Raw genomic sequence first — 21,453 nt, 5'->3', positions numbered from 1 at the left:
AGCAAGCAATAGAAAAACCAAAATTGGACTAAACAAACTACACAAATGCCTTCATTTCTTATCTTCATTTTTAATAAAATGACTGTCTGAAGTTCTAAGATAAAAATATCAAACAGAAATTGAGAAAAAACTCTTTTACCACTTTATTAAGTTTTGCCATTTGTTCTGTATTAGCAAAAAAAAAAGATAACTTTTCTGTTCACACAAAAGCAGGTATAGGTATATTGTTAATTAACGTGTATCCTTACAGAAAACTATGACTAAGAGAAATGAACCATGCCATAGTACCAGAGGTAGGCATAGAAAACCATCACAGATGGGTCCGACTCTAAAAAATCCAGACATTTCCAAAATGTTTTTTTCCATTGTAAGAAGAGTGTGAATGATGTATTACAGCCTTGAGGAGCAAAGTCTATGAAACCAGCTGAGGAACTACGAATGTATCTTTTAGTTTAAGAAAAGGATACAGTTCTTTTAAGTTACAACAGCTGAGAATTTAGTTCAAGAAAAAATGCTAGACTGTAAGGGTAGAACTACTATTAGGTATTGTAAAAATAAGGCTGAGTCTGTAAGAATGATAATATGACTACCATCTGCCAGTGCTTTTTCTATCTGCCACTTCCATTGGTATTGTTAATATCAACTAAACAAATTATATGGTTAGATATAAAAAAACTCTAAATAAAATAAGCTTCAGGTCAATAAAAGCAATGGACCATTCACTAGCATGGGATCCAAGTACTCTCAGAAGGCTAGAGTAGCTGAAGATTAAACATTCAGGGCAAGATTGGTCTGCTTCAACATAGGTGGCTAGTCTCATTTGAGATGCCTTTCAATATCCAAGGTATCTGCACAGGACTGGAAGATATAACCAAGGACTTAAGGGGGTGTGACCTTCTGGAGTGGCAGATGGAGACTAGCCAGGATACTCTATGGCATCTCAAAGGAAACTAGACACCTGTGAAAAGACAAGTAGAGTTCATTTCACTTGCCCCTAGAAGCCCAGAAGTTTGAGATTTAGTGTAAGTTAGTATAACTAGACCTATAGCTGATAAAAAGAAAAAGACAACTTCAGAGGAAAACATCCCATTTTCCTTAGACACGTAGGACAGAATTACACTAGGTTAGAAAACTTCTTTAACTTCTTTTTCATAGCTAACTTAGGTAGGAAGTTTTTGCTGCCAGAAACTTTGTTTCTTCGCAATAGAAGTGGCAAGTACCAAATTTGCCTATCCCCTTCTTGTGTTCGCTTCTTGTATGGTGATCAGAAAGAGCTGGTTGACTTCCCTGGCTTGTAATACATAGTTTAAATGTATTTAACCCCCAGAGTAAAGGTCAATTTTGTACAGTGAACTCAATTTTTTGTCTTTTTATGCATGATTAAATGGTAATTAAGTTTTAATGAAAAGCATTAGGCTGATTACAATTAACATAATCACTCTTGTCAGTTCATGTCCTCATGCTCTATATGCTGAGCTGAGTGGGCAAGACAAGGCACTTTTAATAGCGTTCAAACATTTTGTAAGCTTCAGCCACTTATATTTTTCCATTAAAAATACCTCTACATTTACAATCAACAGTAAGTAATTTATAGGTGATATTTTCTGATCCACCTCATACTATCCTTTCCCAGCACCTTTTTTTTTAGGCAGATGCAATAAGGGCATTCTAGAGTGCAAAGTATAGAAAGTAATCAGCACATTCACAGTAGTGATAGAAATTCTCCAGCTGAAGGTTAGCACTTTAACGCTTTGTCTTTAAGCTGCTCATTTGACCTGATACTCTCAGACATATATCCTTTGTATGATCCCATAATAGGATGTTCATTGATATAGACACTCATTTCAATGGCATAATCCAATACAGAAGTTGCATGTGTAAGAGGTCCAGATTATTGAAGGTTTTACGATCCTGTGCAATTCTGCACCTGAAGTTTACTCCTTGGATTGTAATTAATACTTAAATAAAATATACTCATTAATAAATGCAACACTTGAAAATCCTTCACGTGACACAAAGACACAAAATGAGCAGTTACCTTCACAGAACTTGTAATAAAATCTTCTGCAACTACCAGAAAAAAGTTTAAGCAACTCAAGATTCTTTTACTCATTGAGTTTCAAACTATGATAGTGGTGAAATTTCAATGTTCTGTGCAGCCTTGCTATAAACTGGCCTACAGTTTGAACACATGATGAATACTAAAGCATGCAAGATCCTCACTTAACCATAGATTAATTAGCTTAAATCCTTTACAGATCAAGGCCACAGAGGTCTGCCCATTGCCTCAAGGAGACTAAATAAACTAATCTCTGTTTTTTAGATGAAATAATTTAACATTTATGTTAATATATTCCTTAACTCATATTTTTTACTCCTTACAATTAAAAAATTAATAAAACACTCCACTTGTCAAGCAGGGTAAATGAAATTTTAATATCATTTTCCCTTTACTTGAGCTGAGGCATTCAGTTCTTCACCACTAATTCCAATTAATTCCAGTAAGACACACGCTACAATTGCCAGCATGATCACTGGGTGCATCCATTAGATATTATACTAAGATGACAAAATCAGTTCTTCACCCTTAAGCACTAAATTGTCTCCTACTTACTATAAATATCACCAACTGCTTAAATATTTTCCTCCTTTCTTAATTTGTGCATACACTTACAAACATTTTCATATAATACAACATGTGTTTGCTAACCCTAACAGAGTAAAAAAATCCTTCATTTCCACAAATTTAAAATTTAACATCAAAATTTAAATTAATTTAAAATCAAACAACATGAAAAGCAGCACAATATATAGCACACGGGAAGAAATTTTAGAAACATTTTTTCTGCTCTTTGTCTTTAATTCATTTTGCATACTTTTAAGGAGGTATCTTAGAGTTGATGAAAGAGCCCGTGGTTTGGGGGGTACAACATTCAGAAAAATCAAGCAAAATGAATTAAACAGGTAAATATAAAATGCATTATTTACAGACCGGGAAACTCCCAAAGTATATTTCCTCATGCAAATACTAATGACTGAAAGCTTATTAGTGCCCTTTACTTCTGAATGACAGCACCTACAGACATTTTAAATAATACTCCTACTCTCACATATTTTATTAATTCATAATTTTCCTATGTTCCTGAGCAGAAATACTCTTATATACATTACATCTAGATATATAAGGATGCAACTACTGAGTCAAAGTCAATGATGCGTTCTCCCTGCAGTCATACCATCAGTCTTTAACACTTCACTCACAGTATCACAGAAAAACCCCACATACTCAGTTTTACAATATTGATCACATATACAATGTTGATCACAGCTTCTCTGTATATGGAGGACCTTTCACTTTCAACCTGAAGATTAATTTGATTAGTTTAATAGCAATTTTTTAAATGTGTTTAAATATGGAAAGATATATTTTATTCTTCAGTTTAATCATGTACATGAACAGTGGTTAAGTTCACAAAAATGATGTATCATGCAACCAATGTTGTGAGAAAAAAAACCTAAACAACTTGATATATAAACACAAAATAATATATTATCAGGTAGCACTGGTGGGAACATTTAAAACCATCAGTGCAGAAGAAAACTTATGTATGTACAAACCCATTTTGACTTGTTAAATAATGCTAATTAGATAATGCTAGGCATGTGGTTGCTGTGCAAAACAAGCAATAAGAAGACCTGAACATTCAAAGCAAATACAAAAATTCACCCTAGTTGTAGCTATTTGCGATGTATAAAACAATGAAAATCACATAATGTCTTTGTTTTAAAGAATGAGGAAGTTGTAAGATGAGAAACAGTTCATATTTGTAAGAATAATGTACATAAATAGCATATATAATTATTGTATTTGAGATGAAAAAAATATTTACATACTTGAAAACTGAATGGAGAAGCCTGATTTGCTGATGAAGAAATCACTGTCAAATTGTAATGTTAATGAGTTGAAAGTGCTGTGAATATCCTCCGGAAGGGCTGAGCCACTCCATTCTTTCAGAAGTATGCTGCTCTCAATAGGCCCATCCCATACCTTCAAGATGTCATGAGCAACCTCAGTGTCAAAAACAATAAAATGCAGACTGCAAAGAGAAAGTAAAAGCACTGTATATTACTCATTAATCAAAACTCCAAGCAATAATCCCAAACTGTACTTAGTTTTGAGATGCTGTTTAGGACTGCAGAAAAGCTGGTGGTCCTGAAGAGATACCCATTTTTCCTGTTGGATGAGCTGATCTTGCAAGAGAGATGCTATTCTGTTCTATAAATGCCTGAATTACAGAAAACACCATTATGGGGCATACAGTAGTATTTATACAAATTCAGTTATTTTTATCACAGATGTTTTAAGGGATAAGAATTATGATTTTGTCAAAGGTTTCCTCTCTTCGTTCATATGAGGATACCAAGAACATTGATTGGCTTGAATTACATGCAATTGAAAAAAAGCAGTAGCTAGTGGACAGCAGCATACATAGCACAGGGAATTCTGTTGACATTGCATTTTCTTTCCTATACAAAACCAGAAACCATATTGTCCTATCTTTGCCTTATGCCAAAACTCATACGATATAAAATCTTATTATAATAGAATGATCTGTATTTATCTCCAGATGAAGTATTAGATTTAGAAAGATGTTCAAGAATGCTATGTTATTAGTCAAAATATGTACATCGACTTTAAGTTCTGACTGTTTACATTTTTAACTTTGAAGAAATCTAATAGGTAAATATAAAAACTTTTTTTTCATATAGTTGTGTGTTGATTTTTCTTCATTACACTTGCCATTAATTGGAAATCATTAATTTAAAAATTGACATTTAAATGTAAATGATGCATTGAAATCAACTATGATGGAGTGAATTCATTATTTGGCTTAGTGAAACGGAATTACTAGAAATAAAAAAGGAAAAAAAAAACCCTCCCAATGAACAGTTTGCCATTTGCTTACATTTTTGCATTTTTAATTTTAAAAAGTAACATTTTACATTTAAGTGATCAGTTAAAACTATTGTCCACATAAAGTGAATAATGAAACAACTTACTATTTGGTAACATTTTGCTCAAAATAAATAGCTAATATTCTGAAGTAACACATTTACTGGAAATTACACACTTCTTTCCTGTCACTGGAATATAAAACTAATCTCTATTGCATATCATTAAACATATTAGTATCAATAAATTATTTCAAAATGACAGAAATTAAGATTATCTATCTTGATTAGAAGTTAAACGTTTTTGTTATATTCTTGCTTTCACAGCAAATTCCTGTTGGGAGTGGGCAAACTAGCTTGAATATTGAAAAGAATTTGCCATTTCAGAGTTTTTGAATCTGTATGTTACTACAGCAAAACTGAGCTGAAACAGTCTTTAAATATTGGCATTCATTCCACTTGAGTGATTTAGCTATACATCAACAGCAAAGTATGATAGCCTTTTTTGTTGGTATGTCAAACTGATGAGGAAATACTGTTTTAAAAGTTTTCTTGTATTACTAAATTCCTTCTGCCTGAATTTTTGAATCCTTCCATCATCCTTCCATAAATCATTATAGAATAAAAGATCTAGATTCCACCATCCTTCTCATGTACCTTTCTTTCATGCGTTAGTTACTAGTTGTGTTTCCCCAATTTTCTGTATTCTTCTAGTTTCTTCCTTTTTTGTTATGCTGCCTACATTATGTGGAAAAATCTTCCAGTCTTGTCTATTAAGCATTTTTTCAGTCCTGTGTGCACTTCTCATTAAAATCTCATCATTTTTATCAAATTTGATTATTCTCAACGTCTTCTAAGATGTTGCTGGTCTTATTATTCAACTGATTATGGGGAAAAAGTCTGATACTTACATAATTCAAAATGTTATATATGTTAATAATGATATGACGGAAGAGACTAGGAATGGAAAATGAAAACCCTTCAGAGTTGTATATAAAGCTTTATAGCACTAATCTCTGCTGCTGCTGCTTATTGTCAAATCCTCATCAGATCAAAGCATTCATGACAAAAAGACAGTTCCTAATAGGTACCCAAACAAGGTCCAAGATGCCTGATGTCTAAGCACTCCTGGCAGAGAATCAGGAATTTACATCTCCTTGAGGTAATGTATTTAAGAAACAGTGTTGAATAATTATATTTGAATTAAAACAACAAATTATTACACTGAATGTGACGGTAAGATATAAAAGAATGGCATTACAATGACTCGAGGGAAGAATTTTGAAACCACGGTTGACGGCTTGGCACTTTAGCTTGTTTACAGCTAGAAAAAGGCATAGCAGTGCACCGCTCTACTACACTGAGGATTTACGGGCCATATTATCCAACGGAATCCACAGTTCTGAATTAGATGCCTAGGTGTCCCCTTACACAATTTAGGTACCCTAGAGGAATGGCACTCATAAATGTCAGCGTGGCAAGCATCGACTTTATTAATGTAAGGAGTAGTTAATAAACAAAAAATTGTGTGGGTGTGAGAATGTAAGGCACAGACTATAATTTACACAATACTGAAGTCAACAATAAATATTGAAATTAAGCATGTACCTTATTGTCTTTCCTGGATCTGCTTCGATAATCCAAATGCAATGAAGATTGTTGTCATATGGTGCTGGGTAACCAGGGGACAAAATGCGCCCTGATGTAGCAGCATGAATACGACCACCACACTCAGCTACAAAATAAGTAAGGATTACATTTATTTTTAACAAGACCATAATATTTTGTGGTTCAATTTTCTGTCCATTCCACATCCCTCTGTCTTCTAAAAAGGCAACAGAATGACCTAATATCCCTGAAATAGTACACATAAATACAAACTAGGACATGTACACGAGATAAAAAAGCACATACAATGATCACATTCCTACCTTGTTATAAAACAATAAGCCATACTTCTGTGTTATGTTATTTCAGCAACAAGAGTAGTTCAGTATGAACAGAAACTACAAAAGCGCAATTTTAGCATCCCCAAGAAAGCAAAAATGTTTCAGAAATATCCCATTTAACATGTTTGGCTTTTCTAAGTAACACTGAATGCTCAAAAGTCTGAATGAAATTCAGACTTTACAGCATTGGGTTCTGTAATTAAAATCACTTTATCTGTTGTTCTAATGTCAAAATACCTTTTAGTTTAATGCTTTCAAGTTGCTTCTATAAAACTTCAAGTTAATTACATCAAAAAGCAGCTAGGTATTCCCTAGTAATTTCCTTTAGTATTTAAAAATTTAAATGCCATATGCCCACAAAGTAAGAGAGTAAATCAGAAAGCTATGATTTCAAAGTATGCAGTGCCTGGTTTAAAACATTTTTATTATCAATGCTATCTTAACTTTGTGGAGAGACCAATTGCAGTGCTAAGCATCTGGAATCAAATGGTTCTTACATTGCATGTTTAGAGCATCATGCTGTTGTCTGGCCAGCATGAAGACGCACCCTGATGAAACCAGAACTGTGTAACAGTCAGGTGCCCCAGAATCAAAAAGGATCAGTAACTCTTCAGTTAAGCGATGTTCCTGTATTCCTACTTCATTTACAGTGTTGCCTTACAAGTAGCAATATTAAAATATGCTACCATGGGGAACTCTTCAAGCACAGCTGTGCAGCGAGCATAGTGTAAGACACAGATGATGAAAGAACCATGGCAGTTGGACTAAATAATCTATCAGGAACACTCCTAACAAATAAGAAGTCTTACACATGCCACCAAGTCAATGCTCACAGCCCAGTTGTTACCACGAGGGAAAATAACTGTAGAGGAAACAAGGTTACTGATTTACTTATTTATCCTGCTGGTTTGATCACTCAAAACATTACATATTATTTAGAGAACCACAGCAGAAAGCTGCTTTAGTACATAATTTCTTCAAACATAAACCTCTGCCTAAGATTTCAGTTAATTTTCATTATATAAGAAAGTTCAGAATGCAATAATCTCTGCGACAGACAGCTACAGATAAAGAAATGACTGCTACAGTACAGTACAAAGAACTCAAGATAACTCAGTGAAACAAAAATTATTTAAACTCAAAATAACTGACAGATTTGCTTTCAAATTCTGAGAAGACTCACTGAGAAACAGAATACATGATAAATTTTGGAATGATGCATTATATAGTACATATATTTAAAAAGAATAATATCCATTTTAGGAGCAGGTCAAAAGTAAACTTTGACAAGTGATTCTAACAAAAAATCCAAAAAGTTTGCTTTTCAATATGCAGAAACGACCCCACTGTAAAATCACTACCTCGAACAATATACCAAACAGAGTAAATAACTATACTATAACTAACAGAAGTGACTTATATTTCAACAAGTTCTGTAATCTTCTAGAGAAGGAATTACAGGATTACAGTTCCTTGGTTTTCTTCATTAAGGCTCAGACCACAGAGAAATGAAAATGAATGCTAAAACCAATACAGCAGTGTATCGCTGAAGATGACTAGGTGTAGAATATGTGGAATGTGTCTATGTATGGGTTTGAAATTTGTTGTGAATGAGATTAAAATGATGGTAAAAACAACGATGAATGTAAATGTCACTGGATACAACAGTAAATATCAAATGCTGATCTAAAACACAACAAGCAAAAAAGAATAGGTCTGCACAAACAGAAGGATACCAAGAAAATGTGTCTAAGAAAGAATATGTTGTTTGGAAGTTCATTACAACTTAAGAAAAAGGAAGAAAAGGAAGCCAGTCAGATCAGAGTTGGAAGAGATAAAACTGTGATAGCATAAGATAAAACCGAAGAAAGAAAGGGTTATATAAATAACACTGGAGGGGGAAAAAAAGTGTGCACAAAATGGTCTGCAGATGCTTAACTGAGTTTTCAGGGATCTTCATGACAAGTTTTCATGTCCACAGCACAGTAGAAAAAACATACCTAATGAAGGCAACAGACTGTTTGTGAAAGGCTGTTTAGAAAGATTCACCTTTAGAAGATTTTCAGAGAGAATGGTGTGCATTTGACTTCTTGGGGAGCTAATAAATGTTTCAGAAGAGTTTTAAATTGAGAAATAGGAAGAGGGAGGTTCTACAAAGCTGATACAATCCCCAAATTTGATCCTAAAGATAGGAACAAGGACAGTAAAAAAAAAGATATGTAAAGACATAAAGGTACATAGAAAGAGAGCTATGTGGTTGAGCTGACAGAAAGCAAAAAAAAAATCTGTCTCAGGATCCTAAAAGAAAATTGACTATTCTACTGATAGTAGGACATAATTCCACTTAGAGATGAAGTGAGATCCTCAAGAGATTTTGGTACAAGTGATTCCAAAAGCTTAGCAACAAAATACAGAAACCAAATCTAGTAATGCATGGTACAAAATCAAAGTATAATGAAAAAATCCAAAAGATAGAGTAGCAATCGTAAGTGGAATATAGAAGCTTAAAAGTATACTGTTACCAAGAAAACTGGAAATACAGGTAGAGATATGGGAGTGAAGGGAGCATTACACAGTAGTGATGCAGTAAACTAAATAAAGTTAGCATGAAAAAACATGCATATTCGTCAAAAATATTTTGGAGAAGTGTTATTAAAGATGTTCTACAGGAGCAAAGATGGTAATTTTCTTTAGATTCACTTCATTCTCGGTTCCCTATCTTCCTCTAGGTCAGACTGGAATATTTATTAACACCGTACGGTTGAGATTTTAATATCCCACATATAAATAAGAGGACAAATCACCATACTAAGAAAGAAAACAGGTAGACGGATGGATTTATTCACCTAATAGACTTGGAACCAACATGTATTTTAGAACTGATTCAAATACTTCCTTGGTGGTGAACACAGGCACAAGAAAATATCACAGAAAATGACCTTAGAGTAATGACTTCGTTTAAATTAAATGGGGTGATAGGCAGAGGTAGGACTAATTATGGCTCTTCTGTACAAAAGGGCAAACTTAGAGGATAAGGAAGCTAACCAATTAAACTGAAGAGCTTGAGGACCTGAATGTACAAAAAGCCTGGAAAAGCCTTTAAATCAAAACTGGAAAGAGTTGTTTCGACCTGACATATATATATATATATATATATATATATATAAAAAAAAGAGAAAACTTAGATATAATTCTAGAATCAAGTAGGAAAAGTAACACCTCTACTAAGACAGCAGAAATGCTGGTCACTGATGTTTTTCTGGCACTTACCCTCTGGGTAAGCTGAACTTTTGAAAGGAAGGGAGCTTGCTCCTTTGTAGACTGCAGGTCTGTGAATGTGCTCAGCAGGAAGCAGCTCCTGGAATGGAGAATGTAGCACCCAATATGGGAGAGAGGCAACAAGCAAGGATCGTACAGGTTCAGGTGAGCGTTGAAAGAAGTTGGTGGCCTGCCTGCAGCAGGCAGCAGACGCAAAAACTAAGCATCGGAAGACACAAAGCAAGAAAGACTTTCCCAGTGACTCATGGGAACTCCATGTGGAACCTGAACTCAGGAAGTCACTGGTAATTGCTGGACTGGAAAGCAAAAGAGGAGAGAAACTGCCTAGCAAAGGTACAATGGGAATAGCTATACTGGTGCTCAGTTATTTTATGCACCTCATCTAGTACTTCTCTATTTAACATTCCGGTTGGTTGCAACGAAACAGTTTTAGAGACTTGAAGACATGTGATATTTAACGAAAAGGTCTACCTCAAGGCTCTGACAGATGTGGTATCCCAGCACGGAAACAATGACTCAAGACCATGCAGATAAAACAATCGACCAATATGGTGTGAAAATTAGAAATTAGCTTCATAGGAATGAGATGCTGAAATAATTTCCGATGAAAACAGATAAGGTAAAAAAAATCTTAATTTGTTTTATTATGGGGTTTGCTTAGCTTGTGAAGTGTTAGGATAATACCACTGCCTGTCCTACAGAAAAAAGTGTCTCCTAGCAGTTTTCTAGCATTACTAGCCAGCCATCTGTTTCAGAGAAGGTATACCTGGATAGCCACACTACATCATCACTTGAAACTTAAAGTATGTTTACACCATTATCATAAACCAGGACATAAAGTATAGAAAGACGGAATATGAGGGGTTTTTTCTTGAAATACCAAACCAAAATCTTTCATTGTCACAATCCATATTACCTATGCAAGTGGGCAATGGTTTGTCCCAAACTCTTCGATCTCCACTTAAGCAGGTCATAATACTACTACCATGCATTGTATAGCCAGGATTACAGCTGTATAAAATGACAGTATCTATAAAATGTCCTTCATCTCGGATCTTGTAGCCGTAATTTGGTATGCCAGGATCTTCACACTTCACTAGGTCAAAACCTGCAAACGCAAATGGGAAGGGAGAAGAAGCAAAAAAGACACAAAGATATAAAATATCAATCAAAATATAATGCCAATGAATTTGATCTTAAGGCAAATTATATGCTCATGATTCATTTAGATTATATGTATCCACAGTAACCAAAAATAAATTATACATAATTTGGGTAAATCAGAAACTGAAACACCAAGATCTAATTATTAATTTGTTATTTGATTATGGCATTAGTTTATTGAAGAAAGCGTATTATCTACACTATCCCAAAAGAGATTAGTGAACAATTTATTAATTTAGATCACTTCTATTCTTCTATTCTTTTTTATTCAGAGGAAAGGAAGCAATATCGACCCTGTGTATGGCACTAAGTGGGAGCTTCACCTCCTCATCTAATCTCCATAACCAAACCAGCACAACATAGTGGGAACTCAGGAAGAAAATGCAAAGGTTATCTCATCCATCCTGGTGTCAAGATAGCATGGCTTCAGCTTCTTCTCTTCTTAAAATGAAGAAATATTCCTAAACTCATTTTTAATCAGCATTCCCCTTTTTTGGCCTATTAACATGCTGAATGGGATAAACAGCTGCTTCTGTGCCCCTTCCACTCTGAGCAGCTACAACTCTTTCCATATATACCCTTTCCTCTCTGCATTTTCTCCATATGGCATTGATCAAATATAAAGATGCATTCTAAATCTCTACTTTTGCCATGAGGTCGAGCTCTTTGAGCAATATAAAGGGTGGTTCCAAATTCATCTTTGTCAACTCCAGTCAGATTTGTGGATTTTTCATTACTTACTGTCATGTCCCCAGCTTAAGAAAGTAATTCTGACTCTACAAATGGTTTCCATTTTGCTATCCCAATTTTACTGAACAGCTTCGTTATGCGGTTCCGAATCAGGCTGCTGGTCTTCCCTTCAGTTTGTTGTTTTCAGCCTATTCCCTACATGAGGCCTTTCACTAATTAGGAGAGAATCAGACATCTTTGTGGTAAATAACATATCCATAGACAACTTTTCATTATTTTACACATACACAAACTAGAGTTTGTATCACATTTTTCTTGTTGCCTTTCTCCTGATGCTGAAAAGATCAACTTCAGTTGAAAAAATGACAAGTAGTCTAATACCTTGTTTTTCATCCTGTACATATGCTAAAGCTGTCCAACAACTGAGTCCTCTGAAAACACAAAATGCCTTTGTTTTCTTTGTTTGTAAATTGGACACAAAGGTTGGGATTTACCTGTCATAACTCAGACTTCTGAAAATTAGAGGGCTAAACTTGAACTAGTTAGCTTAGGCTACTTTCATAGTCAGCAGAGAAATATGAATCTCAAGAAAACAAACCAACTCGGATTTAGATAGCTGTCTAGGATTAGTCAATTCAATAATTTTCCAGAAATACTTATTTTTTGCCTTTACTGTAAACTGAACCTAGGTTTTCTCTTTATATAGTAGGCTCCAGTAGCTCAGAATTTTAAGTATCTAGAGTTAGGGAAACGGAATACCTCAAAAAAAGAATGCTATTCCATCACATACATAGACACTGCATCTCTATCTGTGCTAATATCTTAAGAAACCTCAAGCCCCAAGACCAATGAGCATGCTCAGACCACTGCCATTACCCTTCAAAGCAGCATGACTGCCTACAAGCCACTTCCTGGGAATTTAGCTCACACTGTCTGCTAAATTACGCCTGAGATTGTTCAGGAGAGTGCCAGACAACCCAAGCTAGAAGCATGCTAGCATTTACTCCAACATTTCAGCAGTCTAGACAATCACTTTCCCACACTGCTGCCCTGACAATGTTTAGTTTACTAACAGAGGTGTAGCCCATGTGTCAGGAGGAGTATGTATAATCACGCACTGTACAAATGGATTATAGAGACTTATCATTATTCCCTTGCTAAAAGATTGTTTCTATGTGAATATTTGCACATCTCTGCAATTTTATTCTGTTGACAAAAACAAAACAAGCAAACACACTCAGTTTCCAGATAAAAGGGGTAGCATTCATTTTAACTAGCTCTGAGCATCTATTCTATAAAACAGCTATATCTAAATCCATTGTCTGTCTTTTAGAATAGCAACTTATGGGGTATGATTAATCTCATCCTAAAGTAGATACCTAAAATAGATTGGCTGAACTGCGCAATTTTAAAAAGGTATATTTTTCTTCATTCACTGTAAAAAAAGCCAAGATGGTTAGGTCATACAGATGAGTTGGCCTTCACAAGAAATAGCTATATTTCACTATTTTAATCTCCTTATCAAACATACAAAGACATTTATTTAAAACCCTGAAAATGTAGCTTGTTTGATAAACAATGTGATGATATTTTAATGCTGCATAATTTTATGACAGCATAAGCCAATGTAACACTATTTCTCTGCCACCTGCTTTCAGATACTTTCCCATCCTTTAGTAGGTGCAACATGTGGTTATCACTAGCAGTAGCATGTGATTGACATATGAAACTTCCCTGATTAAAGAATCTATTTGTGTGTGGTGAAATAAACTTTCCTTCTACCACATAAAGAAGAGGCTGTCAGGGAGAGGTAGTATCTTTATAAGACCAACAGATAAATGGGTGAAATGAAACAAACTTTTGGACAAACAAGCCCTTCTAGTCTGGTATATAGACATCTTCACTACAGAAGATGTCAAGACTGGGATAAAATTGACATCAGACTTGCTATCATTTCCTGTATTGCACTTAGCATTTAGTTTTGCAGAAGTGTGTAAATATATATGATGCAATGACAGAAAATCTTATTTGTTCTCTCCTTTTTGCAGTGCTGCTTCTGTAGGATGATGTGTCTACAAAAGGCACTAGATCCCCCCATTCATCAGAATAACGGCTTCCTGAATGGTGTAAAACCAAGTTTGGTGTGTTTATCTTTTTACAATCTGTTTGCACAGTATAGATAGCAGACAGACTATTCCATTTTCTCCTTATCTGCAATAACGATCCCTGAGGACTCCTGAAGCCTCACAGATGTGAAGAGTTAAAGAGATCCTGCCATAAGCTTTAGAAGTTTCACAGAAGCCTACCATAGCCTGTCTGCACTTTTCTCTGTTCTCGCTTTGAAATAGGACTAAGTAGCACAAAAGGTCTTTCCGTTTTTCCTTTAGCTTATTAATAGTTCACATCATTATTTTAAGTCACTTATACCTTCAAGTATCCACTAACACAGAGGTTTTCTGCCTCCTTTGCTTTGTAGACTGATACAAGTTCTCTAAAGTGAGCTACAGTACTATAAAAGTCTCTCTCTCTTGAAAATAAACTTGCTTTTCTTGATTACGTTTGCAGACGCAGTGGCAGAAGTCCATGAAGCCCCGTAGATTACAGGTTGAAATTCACTTTACTACTATGTTAGAATACTATAATTGAATTAAATATAATCTGATACAAAGATATGAAATTAATCCTTAAATGAAACCACCTTGCTATTACTTACTAACATAAAAACTTACTGTGGCTCTTATAGAAAGGTTTTGCTCGAAACCTAAATTTTTTGAAGACAGAAATTTAATTCAAAATGTAGATTGAGAGCTGGCATTTAGGAAAAGCAAAAAAAAAAAAAAAGTATTGTTGGGTTTTGTTTATTTTAAGCCTAAAATATCCAACTTGTAAAATGATTTACTAGTCTTTGGCATTATTTTGACTAAGAGAGTTCCGAAATTACTTTTGTTATATTGCTACATATATAGTATGTATATGTCATAGAATTCACATCTTAAAATATATTGATTTTTATTACAAAAGTTTGCGTCACTGTGTGTACATTTATAAAGAAATAAAACACATAATAAATACATACATACATACACACATACATAAAGTTTGCCTAGAACTTCTGTATATAAACATAAAATTCAATTACTGTTGCAATAAGAATAAATTAGTTAATGACTTACTGGCTCTTTTTCTCCTCCACCTCAGACTGGTTTAGATCAATCACATGAAATTTAATGATTTTTTCCATTTACTGTTTTAGCATAAATATCATAAATGTAGATGAAGCTTCTCTAAATCTAGTATACTTTTACAGTTCTTTTTGAGTCATCGTTCTCCAAATGTGGAAAGACTTTTTCACCTGTCAATAGCACTATCCCAAGGTAAATCGTCTGCTTCTTCAAGAGTCTCATATTCTACAAATACTCACTGAACTGTATTTCTGTATCTGTAAATGACAAAATACCTTTGCAAGTTATAAGTAGGAAAAAACAGCTCTGGTAAAGACACCGTGTTTAAGTACACAACAGTACGTATATGAATTTCTAAGCCTGTGTGTGTGTCAGAGGACATGAAGTCCCAGACAGAAATATATTGCTTTTTTAAATCTTATTTTTGAGACTCTGTGGGAGCATTTATATCAATAGAGGAGGTAAGATTTTCTGTCAATCTATTTTAAACTCAAATCTAATCAAGTATTTATTTGGGGTAAAGTGTTAGATAAGCTGATTGAAAACCACTCGCTGGCCTGGGTATCAGAATTCAATTTCCTATTTCACACACAGGACAGAAAAAAAATAACATCCAAATAAAAATATCTAACTGGAAACAAAAACATAAAACCTAAATTTAAATATCCTTGAGACATTAAACCCTTCATTTGCTGTTTTGTTTAGATTATTGAGATATTTTTATCAAAAGACCACCTTGGGAAATTAATATTGATTTTAATTTCTTCTAATCATTGCTAATTTAGGAAAAGTCCAGTGGTAGTCTCAATTTTTAGGGTTGTTTTCATAATATTATGCCAAGAAAAAAAATTAGGTACAAACATTCAGTATGACAAAATAAAGAGTGTTATTGCTTTTTGTATCTGAAAAATAGAATATTCCCTGTAAGAACATCAAACAAACTAATTTCTGCCTCTTATGCCAAATTTTTAAAATGCCACTTTGAATACTCTAGAAAAAATATAAGAATGACAGTACATAATTTGTGGCCTCACATTCACTAAACTTTTCCACAAGCAAGATTACCTCTGTTTTTTCAGCAGGCCTATTAAAAATTGGGAGCTGCTAATCACGTGCAAATATACCAGGACCTTGCCCTGTTTCTTCACAGGCAAGATGCGTTTCCAGTTCATTTTATCCAATTCTTTCCCCTTCTCTTTATACACAAAAAATAGAACTTTTCATTCCCTTTTTCCCTGATGCTCTTGTACATCTGGTGTAATTTGTCATAAAGGGCCATATTGTTGTGAAATCTCATTGTTGAAATGTTGCAACAGAACTTCAGTGTTAAAGTAGATGCTGTGAACTTTCACAGTGGGGAAATATGGTCACGAGCTCCAATCACAGTACTCGGGTTTACCTGATGTTGAAATGAGCCAACAGTCAGAAATTCTGCCGATATTCTTACTGCTGAGAAAGTGCTGCCAATTATCTTATTCCTGAGTTTCATTACAGGATTATCAGAACAATGAATGGATAAAAGCCAGTTGCATTTAAACCAAAACAGCCAGAATACATCTTCATGATTGGCTATCACCTCCTGACACGATTTATCCCATGTGTTTTGTTCTGTCATATTTGATATAAATAATCAGGAATGTAGAAATACCGCTTGTCAGGGTAAAAATTATTGATGTGTCTGTAATTTATGTCGACTATTAATTACAACTTCTTTCAGCTCAGTTTAATTATGATGGGTACTGTGGTTCTGTCTACATTAGTCAGCAGTGCAGTACAGTAGAAGCAAATCTGGGCAGCGAAACACACTGAAGCTGTGGAAACAATGTCGACACTATCTGCACTAAAATGTTTTTACTTCGGACTAGGTTTTGTGTCCATTAGTAGGTGGAGTATGTTACGTGCATCCCTGGAGCACACCTTTCAGTTCAGCTTCAAGTTTGCACCCTTCAAAACCTGTCTTCAATGTGAATTCAGGTAGAAGCCAATTTAGCCAAAACGGCGACATGAGTGTTCATTTTGTGTCCCCAAGAGAAATTCTCAGGGATTCTATATAGTACAGTTTACTTTTAACAGAAGCTGATGAAGTTCTGAGATAACTGCAAATGTTCTCTTCACCTATTTTGAAAGGAAGAATACAGTTTACTTACCACATATATACATATACACACAAACATATGCATTTCTACTGTATGTAAACCTACATTGGCTATACGAAAAATAAGTAATCTAAAATAAATAATGCCAGACATGCAAAAAAGTCCGCACCTAAAAGATAAGCATTACCAACCTTTAGGTATTTCATCCCTACTGGGAAACTGTAACCTTAAGTTCAATACTAAGGCTTTTATGATGAGTATTACCAAAAAAAAGTTGAGTTCCTGGTCTAGAAAGTTAACAAAAGCAAGAAAGACACTCTGAGTTGCGAGCTATGGTACTCATCCGAATTTTACTTCCAACGCATGCCAAGGCATGTTACATTATGTCTGTCTTAGTAGAACATATAAGCACACTGTCATGAGAGACCAGAATACAGGGCCCCGATAAGCATCATAGAAATTAGGCTTCAGGGCTTTATTCCTCCCTTTTTTTTCTTTCTGCCTCAGTATACCTTGTTCATGCTTTGGCACAAAGTATACTATGGCAATTAAAACCTGACCCATAGAAATGGAAGAGGAAATAATTGAACTGACAGTAAAATAAATGTAACATCACAGTCCTTCACACTGTGGTCCCATGGTGCAAATTTGTTTAACAATTTCTGACAGGTTAACTTCGTTTACAAGATTTATGTTGGATTAATTATTGTTTGTCAATGCCATTCTGACTTCATGCTGAACCATATATAAAACTGGCAAAAAAACACAAAATGCTCATAAATTTCTTTCTGTATGCTCTAGTTATTTTTACAGGAATTCAGTCATGTGTTTGTGCCAGATTCAGATCAGATTTGCACTGCTGGGTGTTCTGATGCTGCACAGAATCATATGGAACCTCGGCCCCAGATATGATCCCAGAGCACTGTAACCACCAAGTAAAGGAATACTGTAGCCATCAAGCTGTAAAACAAAAAAAGAATTTGGAGGGAATTTCCTCTTGTAAATTCAAAAAACCACAAACCTGCGTTGTAACTTCTGTGGACTCTGGCAGTTTTTAGTACGAACTCTAAATAGAAAGCCTACCACACAAAACCATACTGACATTTTAAAAGAAATGCCACCTGGGATATTTGCAAAACTTTAAATGTCTGATCTAAAGAAGAACAGGTCCTGAAAACATAGTATATAGCATAGAGGTATAGGTCAACACTATCAATGATCTCAGCCTAGATGAATAAATTTATACTCATATAATTTCCTATTAACATTACAGTTAGTTACAGATGAGGAAATACCATTAAAACAGCAATACCACTAATCCCCATAAAAATTTCACAAGACGAGCCATGAGGGGTTAATTATTCTGAATGCGAAAAAGTTTTTGCAGTTCACATATTAAGCACGAAAGGACTAAAAGTACCCTCCATGGGACTCCAAGTAGTGTTTAATAATCTCTATACCACAAATATAGACTAGGTGGGCCTTGCTTAGCGAAAAGGTAATGTTGTCTTTTCATTTCTACTTGCTATGGAAGAAAAAACTCATAAATTATGTATAATCTATCTTTAGCTTCCGGAAGTGATGTGGTAAAATATTTTGGGGTGACATACATATATAAATCCTATTTCAGTGCATACATGGAAATATTAACAGATGTTTTAATATTTAAAAAGGTAATATGAAAACATTGGAAACACCAAGATCTCTCTTAGCGTTATCTAAATCTCAAGTAATTTAAGCTCATAAACATAATCTATATATTTTACATTGAATCATTTTTGAACTACCAAAGAGTAATTAAAAGTATGAAATGGTGCCTGAGTTAACATTCAGAGTCTATAATGGATTTCTAAATGCATGTAAATGTCAACAAATACTCATTCTGCCGTTGTTGCATCTTAAACATCCGTAACATAATCTATTTCATTAAATCAATGCAATTCAAAATGAGAGTTCCTGGCATTTTCATTCTGTCTTGGAACCATTTAAGTGCTATTGAAACCTACAGTTGTAGAGAAAAAAAGTCTGTATTATGTAGTGGAAAATGTGCCAATTACAAAATCTCTACCTAATTAGAAAGACAGAAAAGTCTATGGAAAGAAAAGTGTTTGGATAACGTGGCTATAGTGATGTATCTGAAACTTGCATGAACTTTCAAAGAGCCTAGGATGACAAATGAGCATGGGTTGTATGCACTGGGACAAAATTAGCTCCAGACCTCTTTCTCTTGGATGTGCAGTTTTTGTAAGGAGGGCTGAAATATTTTTATGTCTCGGTGACTGAATATTTACACTGTAACTCAGATCATCTGAAAGAGACCAAAGGAACCACGTTTCTCAAATAAATTGATATATTTCTACATGCTTGTACAGCAGAATGTGTTCACAGTAAGTAATGATACCTGCTGCTTTGTATCCTTTGGAAAGGTACACTTTTAATTTCTCAGTTTTGCAATCTATTGGCAATTCATGACTATATTGATGAGACAGTCATTCAATGGATAATACTTTCTTATAGGAGTTTCAGCTCAGCACTTTTTCTTGACATAAGCAACATGCAAGAAACTGTATGTAAACATGTAAAACGTAAAATAGGGATGTTAATACGTGTTGTCAGTAGCAGGTCTTTTGAGCATAAAGTGAAAGAAGAACTCTTGTCTATAATTTTCTTCTGTAATTTTACAAAAAAAATTCTGTAACATTACAAAATGTTTTACGGCCTTTCCCCACCAACTTCCAACCAGATTCTTTGTGTCCATATGTCCTATTCAAAATGTCTGTTCTCCTATTTTCAACTATAATATCCACACATACAAAAGAAAAAAATTGTAAATTTAAGAAGCAAGTTAAATACATGTAAACAGGTAGTATAAGACAGTTTTTGTATGTGACTATGTTACTGAAAGAAAATACATTTAATAAATAACAATACTTGCAAGAGATAGGTATGCAAATATATGTGCCTATATCAAGATAATTAATGTGTATATATAGAAAGCATACAAGTAAGCTTTGCAATCAGCAAGCAAATGAATAATTATTTATAATTTATACTCAATGTAAGAGAAGCAGGAATTAAAAGGTGAGACTCCATGTGAGTTTGAGAACTGTAACTTCAAGTGTCTATAGAGAGATATCTTCAGGAATGCTCCATGTCTAAGACCCCTTTATAATCAGTGGGGAGATGACTGATACACTCAGTACTTAAAAATATTCTGCAGGCTACTTGTAAGAGCAGCACTGGTCTGACCTTTGTGGGGGGTAGAGTGGGTGGTGCACAGAAAAGGAGCACATACGTTTATTCTTACATTATTTTGTGCAAGGTACTCTGGCTTAATGGCTTCCAAATGCTGCAATGATTACAAATGCATTCATTTCCTCACAATCTTTTCTGGAATACTCACTCTTAGAGTAATCAAGTCACGATGATCATAAGGGACAGATTGAAACATGGGAAAAGATTTGTACAAGCTTATAAAAACCGGTATTGGCGCAGACAGGACTGAAAGTTAAAGACCCCCATCATCTGCAGCTGTGCTCATTCTTTCATACGCTGACAGGGGAACAACATGCACACAGCACCTGTTATTCTGGCTAGTGGTATTGCTGCCCAACACTTCTGAAAATCAGGTTCTATATACACTGTGGTGAACAACTTAGATAATGCAAAACGCATAAATCTTGTCTACCTTTCACCTTTCTGTCTTAAGCAACCTTCTCCACCTAGGAAGTTTATGAAAGTGGAAAGAATAGATAGGTTTATAGCATTCATCTTCTTCAGCTATCTTTCTTCCAAATAGTTTGCTCTCTACATGCACCCCTAATTCTGCTCATATATCGTATACACATAGTTTTGGCAGGGTGATTTTAATACTACGCATAAACTTTTGAAGGAATAATCTTGGTTTTATTCTTAAGTAACTTTATTACATTTTTAAATAAAAAGAAACATAGTTTGGATGACTTAAAAATCTGTTCCTTCTTTATTGTTAATGTTCAGTTATAAAAAATGACTAGATTCTAGGTCAACAAGCTTAATTTGATGAAATGTAAACAATTTCCTCATATAATGAGGAGAGGGGAGAAAACAATCACATTCCTGCATCTGAACGGTTAAAAACCTTACAAATGAATTCTGATT

General features: G+C 34.5%; 1 protein-coding gene across 1 annotated transcript in view; it reads right to left on the bottom strand.

The window, feature by feature from the left end:
• Positions 1-21,453, bottom strand: part of CSMD1 (CUB and Sushi multiple domains 1) — a 1,197,588-nt gene that overhangs the window by 212,875 nt on the left and 963,260 nt on the right. The window contains exons 24-26 of the mRNA XM_074581652.1: positions 11,098-11,289; positions 6,562-6,688; positions 3,895-4,097 (exon numbers count right to left, since the gene is read on the bottom strand). Of these exons, the coding sequence (XP_074437753.1) occupies positions 3,895-4,097; positions 6,562-6,688; positions 11,098-11,289 (522 nt within the window). The remainder of the gene's footprint in view (positions 1-3,894; positions 4,098-6,561; positions 6,689-11,097; positions 11,290-21,453) is intronic.

Source organism: Larus michahellis, chromosome 3 (assembly GCF_964199755.1).
Source record: "Larus michahellis chromosome 3, bLarMic1.1, whole genome shotgun sequence".
Taxonomy (NCBI): Eukaryota; Metazoa; Chordata; class Aves; order Charadriiformes; family Laridae; genus Larus; species Larus michahellis.
Note: the sequence above shows the minus strand (reverse complement) of the source record. Positions and strands in the feature narration are given on the sequence as shown.